The sequence below is a fragment of the Catharus ustulatus genome, chromosome 3 (assembly GCF_009819885.2).
Source record: "Catharus ustulatus isolate bCatUst1 chromosome 3, bCatUst1.pri.v2, whole genome shotgun sequence".
Taxonomy (NCBI): Eukaryota; Metazoa; Chordata; class Aves; order Passeriformes; family Turdidae; genus Catharus; species Catharus ustulatus.
The window spans coordinates 59,562,842-59,581,469 of NC_046223.1; the positions used below are offsets into that span (position 1 = coordinate 59,562,842).

Consider the following 18,628-nt stretch of genomic DNA (forward strand, 5'->3'; position numbering starts at 1 on the left):
TTGTACCCGAGTCCTGGGGGAAGGCTGCAAGTTCCGAGACGGCAAAACATGAAGAAGCTGATAGACCTGCATCCTGGAAAAACTGAGATTCAAAATGATACTTCAGCCAAAACACTTTTAATGCGGATTACCCTAAGTCATGACTACGATTGCACTTGAAAATAGCACCACTGTGTTGTTTGCAGGTCTCTGAGCTGTAACTGTTCCCTTTGTCCTACCTCTTCAATAGCTAGGTTAAGTAGTGATGCTTGTAGGATAGGGAAAAATTTGCTACAGTCCGAGGAAAAAAAGTCTCAGGTAGGGTGGGGAGGTGGAGAACCTGCAAGGCTCAGTATGGGCATGTAATGACTTGTAGGGCATGGTGTGAACAGGCTTCTCGTATGTTCGACCAACAGGTACTTTGTGGGGCCAGGAGAGACCTCCACAGCCAGAGTTATGCTTGGCTCCTGCGGCAGTGTCCAGGGTTCATCTGCCAGGTGGTGCCAGGGTCTCACCCGCCCTTCAGCCTCCTTTCAGCACAGTTTGCTCTCAGATGGCTCATTAAATGCATTTTCAGGACTCCAGCAGCTAAATACAGCCCCAGAGTAGGGTTCCTGCATTGTCATGCTTGCAGGAGGATGCTTTGAGAAGGCAGAGCAGCTCTGCTGTACCTGTGTGCTGCAGGAGCGGTTGGAAAGAAGCCTAAAACAGGATGATGGTAGTTCCCGGAATACCTATGCTGCTGTTACCCACTCCCGTCCTTTCCGCGCCTTAGTCCCTCTTCCTTACACCTATTCCAGGAAAAGCCGACCCAGTCTTTGGAGGCCAGCATTTCCTAAAGCCCTTTTTCCACGGGGAAAAGCTAGATGATGATGCCCGAGTCGGGACAGTGTTTTTTGCTCTGTTTTGTAGAGCCGGGGAGCGGGCGGCTCAGGCGGCGGGGGCGCGCTCGGCGCTTCCGCCTGACCCCGCCGGCGGCGGGCGGAATTCCCGCGGCCGCTTCCGCGGGAAGCGCCGCCCCTCGCGCATGGCGGCGCCCGGGTGTTCCTGAGCCGAGCGAGGGGAGTGGCGGCCGCCCGGGGCTGCGGCGGGCCCGGCTCCCCATGGCGCTGAGCAGCCGCCTGCTGCTGGCGGCCGGCGGGCTCCGTGCAGCGGGTAAGGCCAGGGCTCGCCGTGCCGGCCCTCCCGGCGGCGGCTCCGCGGCCCCCATGCTCCCGGGGCCGTCCGGCGGCCGGGTGTCTTGGCGGTGCCAAGGATGAAGGGTTACCTTGTTATTTGGTAGTGCTGTCTCTGGCTCCTTGTGAATTTCGTTCTCAGTGTTTTGTAAAACTTTACTCCTAGAGATCTCCTAGTCACACGTGAGTTTGTATTTTACGTACGAGTTTAGAAACGCCGTTAGTATACTTGCAATTCACCTCATAAATTGGGGAGACGGGTTGAGGTCTTGTCATTCATCTGTTAAGTGCTTAAAAATGAAAGCAAGATGATTCTGCCCTGCTGACTTGTATAAGCTGTGTCATTTTATATTGTATCCATTCTGCTGTCTGCACTACGTGTCTTTTTAATCTTTGGTGGTTTTTTATCTGCTCTCCCCTCAAGGTCTTCGGTTTGCATCAACTACAGCCGGTCTCAAAACTGAGACTGAAGTGGATACAAGTGAAAATGAGGTTGTTGCCCCAAACTTCACTAACAGAAATCCTCGTAACTTGGAGCAGATGGCCCTGGCTAGGAAGGAGCGTGGCTGGAGGACAACGTGGCCAAAGCGTGAGTTCTGGCACAGGTGAGTCAGGAAGTTACTGCCAGGAATGAAGATTCCAAAATAAAAACCAAAACAAAAAATGACAAAACAAACCTCAGAAACCCACATACAAAATGCATGTTTTGAGTTACTGAATCAGCACGAGAGTGTTTCTTAATCAGCAGGTGTCTTCTGTGTTCAGAGTGGACTGGTAGCACGTGAAAGCATACGTGGTCAAAATTTTCCTATCTATTGTTAAGACAACAGTAATGTTCATTAAGCACCAGCTTTTTAACTCAGGATTCTCTCACTCCTGTGCTTCATAGTTTTATTTGAGGTGCCATAACAGTGTGGGGTTGTTTTATGTGTGGGTTTTTTTTTTGTTTTAATTTACTTGTCCTCTGGAAAATAAGTTCATTTTAAGCTGGCATTTCAAGGACTTTATTTTGTTCTTGCAGGCAGAACACCATCCAGTTTGTTGATACCAGGAAAGCCAATACTGTCTCAGTGCAATAACAAATAGTTGCTCCTAATGAATATGCTACTGTTGTATATTTTATATATATTAGAATATTCTAATAAATATTCTCTGGGTGGAGGCTTATGAGGTACCTTCTGACCACTTGCAGATCTTAACAAGTTGTTACCTGCTGTGTCAGCTCAAGCTTTTAAGGGACCGCATAGTGACCCTAAGGCTCAATTTCTGTTGAAGCAGTTCCTCTCATGTATATCAATTCTACATCATGCAGGTGCTTGATTTGTGTGGGTGTTGGTCTGAGACAACATAGGACTGTGGCCCTGAGTAACTGATGAAAAGTTGCTCTTGGAATTTCACTCTTCTGAGCTAGTAACAGGAGTTGTGTGAGTCAACACAGGCAGGCAGCTGTAACGATCACAAAACTATGGCTAAAATGCAAAGAGTACATTTATTTCATTACCTTGCTAACTGAAGGATCTCAAAGCAACACCCAGGTGGAGATACATAGGCCTAGTCTGTGCAGGTGCTGAGCATGATGTTGGCGCCCATTTATTAGGGGCATTTGGGTTTACCATCATGCTGTGGTCTCCCCTGTGCTTTTTATGATCTCTGAGCTTTGATCTTCTGTCTGTCAGAATAGGGAGCTCAAGCATGTGCATGAGAGCCTCCAAGGCTCTTCAAACACCTGTGTTATCTCTACACAGATATTCTACTTCTCAAAACAAACAGAGGATAAGCAGCAGTAGGCATAATACAGGGGTTTTCCACAATGTTATTCTCCAGGCCTTGGCATTCCCAGCTGCAAGGTCACTTGAGCGAATACGCCTTGCCATTCTTCTGCTTTTAACCCTTTCCTACCAACATGAGTCCTATTTTGTGTCTTAATAAGCAAAACATACAATGTAATGTAATGCAACATGTATTAATACATTCAATTTTATTTCATAAAGGGAGTAATTTAAGCACTTGACTGTTCTCTGGAAAAGACATTATAATCCTCTCTTATTTCTTTCCCGCACTCAGATTACGGCTTGAACGGACCCAGCATTACGTAGAAGCCTTTGTTGAGCGCTCCAACGGGGATGTTGTGGTATCTGCCTCTACCCGAGAGTGGGCCATAAAGAGACACTTGTACAGTCCCAAGGGAGTAGCCGCATGCAAAAACCTTGGCCGCGTGATGGCACAGCGCTGTTTGGAAGCAGGAATCAACTTTGTGAACTTTAAAGCCATTATCCCCTGGGAACGCCGTTGTGACTCGGCAAGTACCCATCTCCTTATTCCTTTGGCCCTTTTTTCCTTTTTAGGCATCAATTTTACTTCTCCTCACCATTAATTTTTTTATGTGGCTTGACCCTCCTTGCAACACTCAGAAGAGTGGCTTTGACAAGCTGCAGTTCCTGGTATTGTGCTTCTGTGAGGCTGTTAACCTCTGCCCCTCCATATAACATGTCCCCACTGATATTTAAGTCCTGCTGGCTTTTTTTTTTGTTTTTTCATTTATTTTTTGTATTTATTTCTGCTTATCTTTTAAACAAGATTCAGGAATTTGAGAAAGCTATGGAGGAGGGTGGTGTCGTTCTACGTGAGCCACGAAGACTCTACCGGTAAAATGGAGACCATTGGGAAGACTTTCCGAGGAACAAAGATCACTTTTTTAGGTTTGTGTACTGGCAGAGGGAAGGTCCACAGCTGGAAAAAGTTTGAATGTGTCATCTTATAATAAAATATTTTCAAATGGATAGAAGTGTGTCATATTCTTTACTCTAAAATTATCAACACCTTTAAAGTTAGAGTAAACTTACCATAGTTCAGCTTGACAGAATTAATTAATAATTCAACGTTTTAAAAATATATTTTATTTTTAATATTTGATTTTGTTTATTCCATCCTGAACTCTAGAAATGCTTTGATACTTGATCCCTGTACACTGCTAGTCTAACCTAGCAAAGTGCAGTCATGACATGAATGTTTAGAACTGTGACAAAGTAATGCGCAAATCTTGGTGAAAAGATTAAACTCTCACCGAGTCATCTTTGCACCTTTCTTGCAATCCTGAGATTCCAATTGCTTAACCACATGGATAGGTCTAGGAGGGGAGCGTGCTGTAGGGAATAAGAAGGCCCCATTCTTCCCTTGCGTGTCTGCCTGCTTGGATTTTTACCTAGTTCATAACAATGACAGTTCTCAGACAGCGAGGGCCTCTGTGCGATCTGTGTTTCCGGCAGATGCGCTCCCTTGCTGTGCCGGGCGGCTTCGCAGCCTCTCCAGTTTCCAGCCAAACCTCCCCGTCCTTGTCTCCCGCCGCTCGGGTCACGCTCGGAGCTCCCTTGGCGCTCCCCTTCCCATCCCTCGCCGCGGATCGGGCCCGCCCCGCGGGGCAGCGCCGGGCACGCAGGCGCGCCGGGCCGGGCCGGGAGGGCGGCGATGGAGGTGGGCGCCGAGAGCTTTGCCGGCTGCCTGCCGCGCCTCAGGCGCCGCATCCTCCGAGCCACCTTCGTGGGTGAGCGTCTGGGGCGTCTCGTCCGGCCCCAGTGCTGCCCTGGGGCCCCACCCAGCCCGCAGAGGGGCGGCTGGCCCCTGCCCGACGTAGGGACCCGGGCACTGAGGGGGACTGCAGCCCATAATGGCGCTGCTGCGGCGCGGGATTCAAACAGGCAGCGGAGGCTGGAAAGGCAGCCCCGATTGCGGTGCTGGGGGTGTTAGGGGTTCGGAGTGGGGGCAAGAACACGGCGCAGGGTGAGGCAGGCCCCTCCTGAGGGGCGGGGGGGAGGTAGCTGGAGGTGTAAGCCCCACAGATTTTTCCCTTGAGTCTGCTGCCTATAGTCTGACAAAGGTTACGGGGAAGAGAAGTGTTTAAGAGCCACCCCATCCTGGTGCTGGTGCGGCGCATGCCTCAAATTTCAGCTTCTCTTGTGTTGTTTTCTCCTCAACAGCCCTTGATATGGAATTTACTGGTTTGCATTCAACTTCCCTACAAAACAACGAGCCCAGGTAAAGCTGTTGGACTTGAAATGTGAGGGAGACTTTGTTGCTCTAGCCCTGTAAGAACAACCTGTGCATAGCAACCCTTATGTGTCTGCTCTCCTTTCCCCCATTCTGGTTTTGTTCCCAGCCTGTTTGACTCCCCTGCGGAGCGGTACGTGAAGGCCAGGCAGAGTGTTCAGCGCTTCACTCTTCTTCAGCTTGGTAAGAGTGGTTCTGACACAGAAAGTGGTTTCCCGAGGTTGTACAGGTAACTGGCCTTTTGCTAACAGGTGGCTCTGGCCTTTATTCACTCATTCCAGAGAAGTTTTCTTCTTGGTTTGCTTATTCCCCTCTGATGTTTAACACTATCAGCTTTTTAATAAGTAATGTAAAGTCAGGTGGCCTATATAGTTTTTACTGGTCTAAAGCTGACCATATTTAAAGGTCACAGTTAAAAATACAAGGCTTTTAAATTAAAGGATGCAAGCATATGACGGCAGCTCCTGTTCAAAGCAGTGTCATTTGATACAGTGCATTATGAGTAAGGGGACTATGAGGAAAATGAAGGCTGCTATTTCTGTTATTCCTAAAATAACAAATCAACATGAGAAAGGACCTGTGGAGGAAAGCTAATGAAGTTAAGAACCAGTAAGGAGTCAACAAGCCAGCTCAAAAAGTTTGAAATATTGTTCAAAACCTTGAGGTATGTAAGATCTTAGTGTGCTTTTTAGGGATTAACAGAAGAAAAAAGAACCTGAGAAGTGAAACCCATGTTTCAGTCCTCTCTGGTGCCCAGCTTGTTCCAAACATTATTGTGGTGTAGTTGGACCCACAGACTCATCTGTGTATGCACAGAGACTCATCACCATCTCATCTCTTGCCCATTGCTCAGTCTATTTGTCATTTAATTTAGATTTGACTCCTTTTCCCACATAGCAGTGAAAGCTTGTCCCTTTCAGCTCTCAGGAATCCAGGGAGTGGCCTGGCAATTGCTGCTAGGATTGGCACAGTGACATTTGTGAATGGAAAATGTATTTCTAGAGGGGCTCCCCTCATCTCTGATCTAATTTGCACACTGTCTGTAGACATCCATCTAAATGCTGCCATCTCAACAGAGGTTTCTTTCTTGCAGGACTGGCAATATTCTCAAAAGAAAATTCAAACAAGTAAGTTAAAAAGCAGTTTTCTGTTACAATGAGGATATTTTAGGATTTTATGCTTAATTCCCTTTAGGCAGAGTTATTTCTTGTAATTATCTTCTAGTGATATTTTTATTTTCATTTTAGGTATGTGGTGCATTCATACAACTTTTTTCTCTTTCCCTCAACGCTGGGAATAAGGGATGTCGAATTCACCCTCTCTGCATCTAGTATTCAGTTCCTGTCTCATTATGGCTTTGACTTCAACAAGGTATGTAATCTCTGCCAGAAATGCAGAACAGAGGAAATCTGTGCAACTGCAGAAGAAATCAGATTAGTATCCCTAAATGTTACATTTCTGGGGTAAATAGCATCTTCCTAAAGTATGAATGCATTCTGCAGTTTGTTATCAACAGGGGTCGGGAGTGCTGTTTTTTCTGAACTAATGTAAAGGCAATAACCACATCCTTGGCAGCCTCAGATGGATTCTTCTGCCTCAAAAAAACCCCCAAAACCTATCTCTGGTGAGCTAAGGATTTACTAAACAGACCCTGTGTGTGTCTTACTATTCATGAAGGTGCAGAAGTATCAGTTTACCAGCATCCCATGTATTGCCACATTTCCAATTAAATTCAGACCCTGTCATCCCATAAGAGTACTGTTGTGCAATTCTGGGCAGGAAGCATCTGTCTTCTTGACTCTTGGAAGCATCTTATTAAAGGAAGGGTAAAAGAGGAGCAAAAAAATTGATTACAGTTGACAAATATCCTTTTCTTTCCTCCTTTCCTGTTGGATTGCCTACAGTTTGTCCTGACTAACCTGCTAATTCTCTAATGTGCTGTGAGAAAATCCAGGGGAATGTAACCAATCTGGCATTTTCTCTCCCCTCAGTTCCTCAAAAATGGAATCCCATACATGAATGAGGTACAGGAGAAGATCCTTAGGCAGCACCTCTTAGCAGGTACCTGGAAGGTCTGCAGGTGAGCACTTTTCAGAGAGGTGTCTCCTCAGTACTATGTTCATTGCTCAGCATCACTCAGATCACATTTTGTAGAAATACTGAAACCTGTTGGTCTGAACACCTCACATGTTCCAGCATGACATGGTGTCTGAAGGAAGATTGAGATCACAAGATACTATGTGGAGAATTGGGTGCATGTGGGGAGATGAAGCTTTTGCATTCCTACAGCAAAGCACACAGCTTCACCTGTAAAAAGCATTTCTCACACTGCCTCTTTTCCCTCATCCAGCACTAGTTGTGCAAACAGGGATGTCCTGAAGAAAGCTATTGATGAAGTGACCTCTTGGATAGACGCAGCAAAAGAAGAGGATACTATGATTCTGCAGGATCTGAATGGTATGAAACAATGCCTCTCTGAGGCCCCTGTGGCCTCTGAGTGGCTTCATGATTTCTTGTGAACCTCTGGGGCTAAAACTGTACTTTCTTCTGTTAATTTTGCTCTATTGAGAGAGAAAGCACCAGTGCCCATCCTGCCTTTACAACTCTTTACCCCAGTTTATACTTTAGCTCCTGTTGGGAGTTCATCTCTGGGCTCTGCGTTTCTGCTCTTTGGGGTGATGGGTCTTTCTGAAGCAGAAGTGGATGTCTGGATGCTTGGAGCTTGCTTTGTGGTAATTGACTTTCATTTTGTGCTTCTTGCAGCAACTGGAGAATTTGTAGTTACTCTGAATCAGGATAACGTTTTACATGTTTTAAATCCTGGGTGATCTGTTTTTTTGTTTTTCTTCCCCTCCTTTCAGAGTTTAGTCCCTCTCATGTGGAGGAACAGGGAGCCCCATGGAGGGAGGCACATATATGCCAGTGGGAATAAACAGGCCACTTGCCCCCTTGTTAGGTTTTGGGAATCCCATTGGAGAGCTGAGAAACTTCTGTGCTGACTTGAAGAACAGAGAATTTTTGCAGGGAATAATTTTTAGGTTTACTCACAGAACTCAAAACTTAATCTTCTAGGTCAGGGAATAAAATATAGAAAAGGTTAGGAGGAACAGAGTATTGAAGGCTTTGTCTGTTGACTTTTTTTGCAGAGTATGCAGTAGGAGGGGTGGAGACTGTGCTGTGCTTTTTATCTGCTTTGTCAGCTAGATATGATACTGGTATTTTAATAGAGTCTGGCACTGGTGAACACCTGTGATAAGAAAGACATTTATTTAAGAAAGCAAGAAGACAAATTCAGGTGTCTCTTTTAATGGTATTCAGAAGAGGACTGGGCCTTGCCAGCTGTGAGGGAAAATGCATTGGTACCCTTTGCGTGCCTGGCTTCTGGGTCTGTTGCTCTGAAACTGAAACTGCCCAAAACCAGAGCACATCTTCTTCAGAGTAGTAGCCTTCCTCCCTCTTCAGTTAGTCTTTTCCTCCGTGTCCTTACAAAAGCTCATTTGTCTGAAATTTTCACTGTGATTTTTATTTGGGTTTTTTTGTGTTTGTTTATTTCTGTGGGTTTGTGGTTATTGGTGGGGTTTGTTTTGGTGTGTGTGTATGTATGTATGTCTGTGGTTTTTTGTTTTGTTTTCTTTCTGTCATTGTGTATGGTAATGCACCATATTGTTGATCATATGTTGAGGAATATTTTCTATATATTGTGGGAGAAACATGGTCAGTCCGTCTGTCTAGAAGCATAATGTTTGTGTTTTCCTTAGTAGGCTTGTCTGCACCTCTGAAGTTTTACTGCTTTTTTTTTTTTTTTTTTTAATAATTGTGTCATAGGCTATCATATGCTTGATGTTCAGCTGGTTCTGAGGCAGGCTCTCGAAAATGTTTGGACAGAGCCTCTTGGAGACAAGAAGGTGAGATGGAATGTGGACCTTTTGGAAAAAGGATTTCTCTCTGGACATATAGGACTGGCATTCTTTGCAGGGACTCTGAAATGTTGCTTTTACTTTCAATGATAGGGTTGGGGAGGAGAAGACAGTGACAAAGGAAATGTTGATTGTGGGATCCTAAGAAAAGGGATACAGAAAACCGAGCAACTCTGGTTTCTGTAGCCGCAAAATCCCTTTCAATGGAAGTGCTTGTCCTTGGAGCACTTCCAGAGGCACTCTCTCTGTGTCTTCAGACTTTATTAAGTCCCTCCTTCAATACCTCCACAAGAATGAACAGTTTTAACATTGTCTGTGGTTTTCCTTTGCTGACTTCTGCCATGAAGTTGCTTTGAAGACTTTTACTCTGTGATTTACAGTAATTTCATGACCATAAGGCACACCGGACTATAAGGCGCACCTCCCAGGAGTCGGCAAATTTCGCAACTTTGTAGATCAGATAAGGCGCACCAGACTATAAGGTGCACTTTTTTTTTGCAGCAAGGCTCTGCCCCCAGCTCCCCCTGCGCTGCACGGATGCTCTGGGAGTCCCCTGGCGCTCTGGGTGCTCCGATGCCGCCGGGCTCGCCCCGGCCCGGCGCTGGCCTGATGCCGCCGCTGGGCGGGCTCTGCTCGGCTGGGGACTGTTGCGGGCTTTCACTTCCAGGGTGGCAAATGTCGCAACTTTGTAGATCAGATAAGGTGCACCGGACTATAAGGCGCACTTCCGGGTTTGGGGGAAAATTTTAGTCGAAAGGGTGCGCCTTATAGTTGTGAAATTACTGTACTGTTTTGCTATCCACTACTGGTATTTTACATTCAGTGCAATAAAACTATGGTCGTGGGCTTCTCAAACTATGGGTATGAGTATGATACCAGATGCTTAGAATTAGCTTATAAAAATCTTTCTTTTTTGCCTTAGTTCTACTCAGGTCTGATAACCAATGTCCCCAGAATGTCAGATTTACCCAACCTTCTCATCTGAAGCATTGCTTTTGGGGACTAAGCTTAAATGACATGATTACTGTTTGTTTCTGGGTTTTTGGTACCATGAATTTGCCATATTGGTATCAAGTTAAATTGAATTAGGTTAATTTGTGCTCCAAAAACCCTTTGGTAGGAATCATCCTCTCAAGTAGAGAAGCACAATTAAGACTCACTTTGAGCAGGCCTGTTTAGTTACTGGAGCACTGGTCTCCATGTAGAAGTGAGACAGTCCCAAGGTCCCAGGGGATGCAGTTTTTCTGTCTTTTAGTGCCTTGAAGCTGAACTTGACCTCAGCATTGCTGAACCCCAGTAGGCAATGCACATGCAACTAACATGGGAAGCTGAGATACTCAGTGACAGTTCTTTTCAGGTAATGGTGAAAAAAGTGAGTCCAGAGCATCGTCAGCTTCTGGAGAACTCTTCTCATGACCACTGCCAGAAAAAGCTCATTCTCCTGTCTGCACGGGGCTTCACCAACCTCTTCCAGATACTTGTTAAAGCCAAGAAGGTAAAATGCCTTAACCCTACTCTCATTTTTCATCTCTTTTTAATTCTGCTGTGTTAAATGCAATACTAAAAATCCTGGTGTTACAGTTTAAGTCACCATCTAAGAAAGTGGAGCAGATGCTTGCCTTTCAGGCAAGATGTGCTTTTCAGCATGTGACAGACCAGTTTATTGGACCATGTGGACCATTGGTCCGACTCTGTGGAAATTCTTACATTCTGTATGCAGCTTATCAAACGAATTTCAGCTTTAGAGGACTATGGGTAATGTGCGACAAAGACCATCCCTGCCCTTGTGAGTGAGCATATAAATCTGATGGCTGGAACCTTGTTCAGCTGAACCAAGAATCCACTTAGCTCCTTAGGTCCACTGAAAATAGAATGCTACTGAGACAATTCCCTCTCAGAGAGTCCACAAGTCTGATTTCCTGCAGTCAGTAGTCCTCCTGTGAGCCTTACAGCCTGAATGACTCCTGTGCAAGTATGTGGGGATGTTGTCTGTTGGAGGAAAGGGTTACAGCTGTTGAGTGTGCCTGTGTTGTTTATCTCTGAGCTCTCTTCAGAAATGTGCTCCAATGGGCTGTTATGTTTATATTCTTCCATAGCCCCTGGTGGGACACAACATGCTGATGGACCTTATGCATCTTCATGACAAGTTCTACAGGCCCCTCCCAGGTACTGCTGTGTGTAGCTGCTGCCCCGGGCTGCTACCTTTGTACTGGGGGTGGAATGGGAGGTACAGTGGCCATTTGCCACCACAGACACTTGCAGGGCTTAGCAAGCAGCAGGGCTGGTTGCCTCTTCTGAGTTCTAAATGCTGGAGAGGGCATTGTTGCCTGCTGTCACTTCTCGTTCCTATTACTTTGCAGTTCCATTGGATTTTCCCCAGTTTCATGATGTCTTTCTCCACATGTGCTTTGCTTTCAGAAAGCTATGAGGAGTTTAAAAAGAACATTCACAACCTGTTTCCTGTAATCATAGACACCAAGACTGTAACAAAATCTGTGCAGAAGGTGAGATGCACAGTTTTTTTTGCTTGAAGTTCAAACTTGTGTTTCACCCGAGAGAGGATATCTCAGTGCCCTGTGATAACAGAACTGCAACCAGTTCTCTGTGTTGCCTTGGGAAGTTCTAATTTTAGATCTCATTTAACAAATTGGCAGTGCAAGTAATTGAACTCAGGTTTTCTAATGCATTCTTCTTTTATAGAAATGTCTGTTTCCTCGAGTATCTAGTCTTGCAGAGGTGTATGCAGTTTTGTGCAGGTAAGTGGTGGCCAATAGAGCTTTCAGAAATCCCTGTGTCTTTGGAAAGATATTTCACAGTCAGCCATTTCCTATGTTCATACTTTCCTGTTCTCAAATGTTTTTCAATTGGATCCTCTTCTTTCTAAATTTAAGAGCAAAGGATTTGCACATCTTTCTTATAAAGGAATTGTATAGCAAATTATTTGTTCTGAGTCACTTGTCACATTGAATCACTATCATTTCATTAGTCACAAATTTGGTTTGCATACAGCTCTACACGCAGTCTGAGAATTATGTTGCTTATGTCATGTTCTGAAGTGAGGAAGATTCAGTTCTTGGTGAAAATGCATCCTAATTTCAAATGCCTGTCCTAGGAGAGGACCGCACTGAGCCCAAAGCAGTAATTAAAGACAATATTCAAATGGAGCACGAGTAGATGTTGTATGTCATGAGCTTAGTCATGATGTGTTAGGAGACTTATTTCACACTTCTTTTGTGAAATAATTGTTTCCACGTCAGTTTTGCTAAGGAAAGAAAATTTTTGCCTGTTTCCTATTACCCTCTAGTCCCAAGAAGGAGATGCAAAATTAGTATTATTTTAAAAACAGTTCTGGGATTCTGAGGGTTTGTTTATTAGCAATTTCACACTATATATTCTGCTTCTTTCTTTTATTTCAGTCATTCCAGGAGTGTCTGTTTATCCTTCAGGGTTCCCCATTCAAACAGAACCATCTACTCAACCTCTTTACCTGCAGTTTTAGTTCTGCTAACATTTTTTTATATGCAATTAGAATAGATTTTCTGCTTATGGGTTTTGAGTGAGGGAGGAAACTAAGGAAGTATTTAGGAGTTAGTTTTCAGGAAGAAAACTGGTAGACATTACTCAAGTAAGTATTTTGGTCTTTTCCTAAAGGCCTACCAAAGTTAATTTTAAAGTTTCCAGTAGCTTTTTCTGAAATGAAGCCACAGGTCACCAGAGAACAGTAACTTTTCTCTAATATACTGAGAAAAGACAAAAATCTCACACATCCACTTGTCTTCAGCAGCAACCTAAATCCCAAAGGTCCACCGTGCCCTGTTATAGCTCTTGCAAGTGGCTGCTCAAGATACGGTATGTTCTTAAGCAAATCTTCACAGTCAGATAGATCAAAAGAGGTTTGTTGTACTCTGTGGGTAGCCACATGTAGAGTATGAGGGAATGCCAGTGGGTCTGCTGAATCTGCCCAGAGCTGCTGGTACACATTTTTGTCCAGACTGAAAGCCAGGGCTCCCAAGATGTGTGTTCTGCATGTCCCTGGTCACTGCTGAGGGCAATGCAGGGCAGGTTTGCCACCTGCTGCTGGTACAGACAGCATTTACACTATGTTGGGCTGAACAGAACCTGACTGGGGCTGTGGAGAGTCAGTGCCCTTGGAAGGGGCAAGGGGAGGTGGGAAACAGCTGTCTTAGAAGGAGCTAATGGCAAAGTAGTAGGAGCTCGGTGGCTGGTGTACAGGATCAGTGATGCCTGTGCAGGAGGTTGTGTCCAGGACTTGGTGTGATACTGGCTGTGAGGCAGATGTTTTCTGGCTTCTCCTGGCAGCATTGTGTCCTGCAGCACAGGGCATCCTGTGTTTTGAAATGGTTCCCATACCATCAATAACATAGATGACACAGTTTGGTTTAGACTTTTGTAAAAGTTAAATTTTTTTAATGTGCATTTTGTTAAGCTTTTCTGACATTCATGGAACTGCTGCTTCTGTTTTTGGTGGTGTTTTAAAATGCATGCTAGAATCACAGGCTTTTTACTGAGTGTAAAGTTTTCAGAGTGAGGAAGGAAACAGAGCTGAGGGGAGGGGAAAAGAACCTCCAGAATAGTGGATCTTATGAATTAGGATTCTGCAGTGTAGTAGTTTTCACAGCATGCTAGATGTGTTTACTTCTTGATTTTGTTGGATAATTACAGCTGAGAAGAAATCTCCTCATGAGGCAGGCTATGATGCATTTCTCTGTGGTTCAGGTAAAATACTTCTTGAAAACTCCTTCAGAATTTGTGTCGGTATTTGGCAATCTTTTTTTTTCTCTCTAGATCTATTTGATGCTAAGAAATATTTGTTTATATACAGTCTGTTGCTCTTAGTAACTTAGCTGCACTTCAATGCATTTTTGCTTTGTATGTATTTAGCTGTGTTTTTCTGTTGTAATTCACTACCCTAGATGTATTGGAAATGGTAGATTTCTTGACCCCTGTAATGACTCCTCTCCCCTCTATCCATACCTAGCTGGCAGGGATCCAATTACCCCCCGCCCCTTTCCCTGACCCTAGAAAAACCTTCTGTCCTTTGACCTCGCCCTCTTTGCCTCCTGGAAACCATGAAGAACCCCCAGGGAGAAAAGAACCTCTCTTGTATCTTTTACCCTTGTCCATACTGAGATCTCACATTTTCCCTGCTACTGAGCTAACAGGGAGCGGAGTAAGCCTCAGAGAACAGCATTTTTCTAGCTTTCTTCTAATGCCACTTCATTATTCCTTTCTCTAGTTCTTCTGATGTCAGCTCATTTGCTACTGTGCAAATCCACAGAGTGAGTAATGTTTAAGTATTGACTGAAAATTGCCCTACATGGGAGGTTTTCCTATGGAAAACAGCCTTCCATTTGCTCTGACTGACTTTTTGTTTTGCAGGCTGGCCTTCCTTTTGGACAAAAGAAAGTGTTTTTGGAAATGTCATGTTCTAATTAGATTTTTATTTTATAAATCTGAAAGTAGTAGTTTTATGTCAAAGCTGACATTTTAAAAATGAAATCAGGGGCCATGTGATGGCTCAGAGGTTGGGAAATGACATTGTGATTTCTTTGTTCTTGAACAAGCTCTCTCAAGTCCAGTTCACTTGGGTAAGGGTCAAATAATTTTCCATTAGTTTCCATTTTTGAAATCTCTGTGAATCAGTGCCTTCACTTAAGTTCCCTTCCCTTTTCTTGAAGCTTCTTGATTTCTGTAGGAAGATACTAAGATCTGCTATATCTGTTCTGTCACTTGTTGAAGAGCTTGACACTGTGTAGCAGTGAAGCACTGGAGCACCAAAACTTTTTTCTCTTTTATTTCCTGATTTAGTGATGCAGTGGAGGCTGAGCCTTCTTTTTCGCAGTATCTCACCGTGTTAGCTGAGCATGTGAACAAAGTGAATTTCATCCGAGGTGGTGTTTCAAGCATTGTGCGTATGAATTGCAGGTCTGTGACCTGTTTGTGGGGTGCATAGGTCAGTAGCCTACTTGATTGCCTCCTTAGAGGAGCGGAATCCACTGGTGCTGGGGCCCACCTTGGCAGAAGTTGCCATCATACCAGTGATGCAGTGGACCTTTTAAAATGGCCAGTGAGTTGAATTTCTGCTTTGCAAAATGTATTCATGCTGTTATTCTGTAAGATGGCATTAGCCAGTCTACATTGCTGTTTCTCAGGTAGTTTCTCCATGGTAGTCGTGACAGTTTGCTTTTATGATGATATTTAGACAAATCTTGGGGCAAAAAAAAATTACACCACCAGCAGTATTATCAGCCTGCCATTTATTTGTTATGTTCTGAATATTTTCTGATTATAATACTAGTGCCTCCTAATTCAAATATGTCTCAATATTGTACATTTTCCAGAATTTTTCTGGGGAAGATGCTCCTTGCCATCATCCCCCTGCCTTGGTTGTTCATGTCCGAGGCTGGCCAGGGCTGACAGAGAGACAGATTTACCAAGAGTTTAAGGCTTGTTGTCGCTTTGATGTCAGACGGCTTTCAAAGAACCAGTTCATTCTGCTCTCCAATAAATACAAGCAGTAAGTGATCAGACAGTCTTAATTTTCAGTCCTTTTTTCCTCTGCTCCGGGCCTTTGTCCCACCCTCTCTTTGCTGTGACAGCTCTTGGATAGAAATTCCTGCCCTGAGCTGTGAGTGCTGTAAGAAGCCTGCGGGCTGAGCTCAAGCCGTGCTTTCATTGCAGCGTCAGGCTCGTCCTGAGGAATTACAGGCACCACCCTCACCTGCAGGTCTCCGTCTATCGCCACTGGAGGCACTCGCCGAGCGTGAACTGCCTGCTGCAGTGAGTTGTGGGAGCACGGGAATGGGGCGGCGGGGGTGTGGAAGCATTCCTTTCAGGACTAAGGCCCTGGCACAGCAGCAGCCTGCCAGCTGCCGTGTTTGCAGTGTCCTCCTGACAGCCCCTCGGAGGAACAGGGGACTCAGAAGCAGGTTTGTTTGCCAACTGACTGCTCGTGAGCTTTCAGCCCTGGGCGACTGGACTTTAATTCCACTCATGGTTAACTCAGGAATGTTACCCTGTGGATAGCACAAAACTGTGTTGTCATAGCAGAGAGGTGGTAACCGTAATGAACTATAGCTCTAATAAGCTTGATGACAGGGAGGCAGAATCTCAAGTGTGGGATGGATGTGGGTTTTTTTCTACAGTTAAGTTGAAAGCTTGGTAGTGGGAGAGAATTCCAGATACAAAGTGCACCCCTTTTGTGAGGTGGTGACAGTGATGCTCATGAAGGGTGAATTTCTGCCTTGATATGGTTTGGATAAGAATCTAAGGGCTTAATAAATACAAAATTAAGTCATAAATATAAGTAGCCTAACAGCATTTTATTACTCTTGTCTCTTAGAATCTCTGGTATTGTGGCACTGTGGTCTCTCTTGGCCTTTGCACTTGGAGGAGCTCGAAGCTGTTGACTCTAAAGGACTGCTGTAGAGATGAGACATGAGGAGCACTGATCTTATTTCTTGTGTTTGTTCTGTTTTGTTTCATGTAATAAAATATGAAAAAAAATGAATAACAACAAAAAAAAAAGCCCCAAAACTATAATTACTGTTTGAATTGTTGTCTTGGAAATGCGTTTTTTAAAGCAGTTTGCAGTTTGTGGTATTTTATAATCTGCTCAAAGCATCATCTCCTGAAGGGGGAGATGATTGTTTCAATGCCTAATTTACTTCGGTCCTGTGTAGGTTCTTCACAGCTATTCAGATCCTCAGTTCCCAGTGCTGGTACGTGATGCATAAAACACATTTCTGATGAAGTTCAGGAAATTAGAAAATGAGAGATGCTATTTTTAGCTTCAGTTGTCACTCTTTACCAAATGAAAACGGGCAGAGTTAATTGGAGAAACCAGTCTTGGGGCTCATGACAGATTCTGGGAAATAGTAAATAATTTGCAGTGCTGTCAGTGCAGTATCATGCACTGGTATTTTCAGTGGCAGTGTAGCTGAGGTTTGACACAGATAAGTATAATTTATCAGGTTCTAATTTGTGGAGTACACAGAGGGCAGGTGAGTCAGCATACATTTCTGTTTGCTTCTAGTGTACATCATGTAAGCAGTCCTTTATCCAAAGTAGCATGAGAAATGCTTTGTGCATCAGTTTCTCTTGATATAGCTGGAGTATTTGTCAATCCAGGGAGCCTGGTCTTCAGAGATTTTTCTTACTAATCTCCTTCTCTTCTTAAAAAGAACCTGTTGGTCCAGGGTTTCCATATAATGGTTCTAAATGTCATTAGTCAGACTTAATTGGATGGGGCTCATGCTCACCTAATAGGCAGAATCTGCCTTTAATTGACTGTAACGTGGGAGTTGCTGCAGGGGACCTTAAGGCAGCAGCACAGCACTGCAGTGTGCCTGAGGATCACGTGCTCCCTGCTGCTCATGTGGGGAAAAGGGCAGCACATCTTCAGATGTGATTCTCGAGTTCTGCACAGCTCGTGGTTTACAGCTCTTGTTTCATAAACAAGCTCCTACAAGAAAAGTAACTGACTTCTTGATGACCTTTATTATAACCCTTCAGTGGTGAGGTTTTCTGTCACAGTGCTCCTTTAAGTACCAGTGTGTCTCCCTGCTTATTCTGTAATGTTAGTTTGTCTTGTAGCATCATTAGACATGCCCCCCTTGTGTCAAGGAGAGCACAGGCTCTTTGTGTCATGTAGGATGAGGAAGATTTTCTCTGGGTGTTATGTACAGTTTTCAAATAAAAACACTCTTCTTGGCTTATGATCTGGGAAACATAATACCCTTGTTCTCTAGGGTCTGGATTCAGCTTGCTATTTAAATGTGGGGAGACAAAGCCTCACTTGCATCTAATCTTTACAGTCCGGGGATCATGAAGATACAGATGCTGTTATGTGTGAGAAGCCCAGCAGTTTTTAAGGGAGCATGCAATTTGAAGGAACAAAGAAATTGCTCTGTCTTTAAATTTTATTCCTCCCATTTTCTTCTTAGAGTGGTACACAGACAAATAATGACTCAGTTCCCTGCAGTGCTGTTCTCTCTCTTGGTTCACCCTCTAGAGAAGCACATTTCCCCATGAATAAGTAGAGATCCTCTCACCCTTTTTGGAGAAATAGCCTATGGGTCCAACCATGTGTTGTCCATTTCCAGGAGACACACACACCTCATGTAGCAACGTGGCATAGTGAATCAAGATTTTCCTGCTTCAGAGCTGGGAGAAATAAGTGAAAATTGCTGTTGAACTACTCAATGTTTCTAGTATAAATCAGTTAAGTTTACATGCAGAGTAAAAATATGAAGAGATCAGAGTGAGTTGAGTATGTTCTGATCTTCTAAGGAAAGACTTCACAGAAAGTAGTTGCCTTTTCTAATATTTAAGGGTCACGCAGTGCTCAGAACCTCTTAAAGAGCTCATTGAGATGTACTGGCAGTCAATTCCAATGAAATGTGTTAGCTGGGGGCTAGTCAAACAAATCAGAGCAGAGACATTTGGCCCTGGGAACAGAGCTGCAAGTTTTTCTGAGCAGCTGCTGATCAA

General features: G+C 44.3%; 2 protein-coding genes across 6 annotated transcripts; both read left to right on the plus strand.

Annotated features, from left to right (window-relative positions):
• Positions 1 to 124: 124 nt before the first annotated feature.
• MRPL18 (mitochondrial ribosomal protein L18) lies at positions 125 to 3,934 on the plus strand. 2 transcript variants are annotated; one of them, XM_033055352.2, is made up of 4 exons: positions 125 to 185; positions 1,579 to 1,759; positions 3,219 to 3,453; positions 3,732 to 3,934. In XM_033055352.2, exons 1-4 carry the CDS (start codon positions 140 to 142, stop codon positions 3,801 to 3,803), a joined length of 534 nt encoding a protein of 177 aa, XP_032911243.1. In that variant the 5' UTR covers positions 125 to 139; the 3' UTR covers positions 3,804 to 3,934. The 2 variants fall into 2 exon arrangements, with proteins under 2 accessions (XP_032911243.1, XP_032911242.1); XM_033055351.2 differs by lacking the exon at positions 125 to 185 and adding an exon at positions 1,054 to 1,134.
• A 663-nt stretch (positions 3,935 to 4,597) lies between these two features.
• PNLDC1 (PARN like ribonuclease domain containing exonuclease 1) lies at positions 4,598 to 16,671 on the plus strand. Of its 4 annotated transcripts, none has more exons than XM_033055916.1 (19): positions 4,598 to 4,695; positions 5,129 to 5,186; positions 5,308 to 5,381; positions 6,292 to 6,325; positions 6,446 to 6,569; positions 7,190 to 7,278; positions 7,549 to 7,655; positions 9,024 to 9,103; positions 10,473 to 10,610; positions 11,212 to 11,281; positions 11,534 to 11,619; positions 11,816 to 11,871; positions 12,900 to 12,964; positions 13,799 to 13,852; positions 14,373 to 14,415; positions 14,945 to 15,044; positions 15,478 to 15,653; positions 15,818 to 15,916; positions 16,479 to 16,671. In XM_033055916.1, the coding sequence occupies exons 1-19, from the start codon at positions 4,620 to 4,622 to the stop codon at positions 16,543 to 16,545; spliced, it is 1,596 nt and encodes a 531-aa protein (XP_032911807.1). In that variant the 5' UTR covers positions 4,598 to 4,619; the 3' UTR covers positions 16,546 to 16,671. The 4 variants fall into 4 exon arrangements, 3 of the variants coding, with proteins under 3 accessions (XP_032911807.1, XP_032911808.1, XP_032911809.1); XM_033055917.1 differs by having other exon boundaries at positions 6,500 to 6,569; positions 12,897 to 12,964; XR_004417454.1 differs by lacking the exons at positions 15,818 to 15,916; positions 16,479 to 16,671 and having other exon boundaries at positions 12,897 to 12,964; positions 14,945 to 15,203; positions 15,478 to 15,564.
• The last annotated feature ends 1,957 nt before the right edge of the window (positions 16,672 to 18,628 follow it).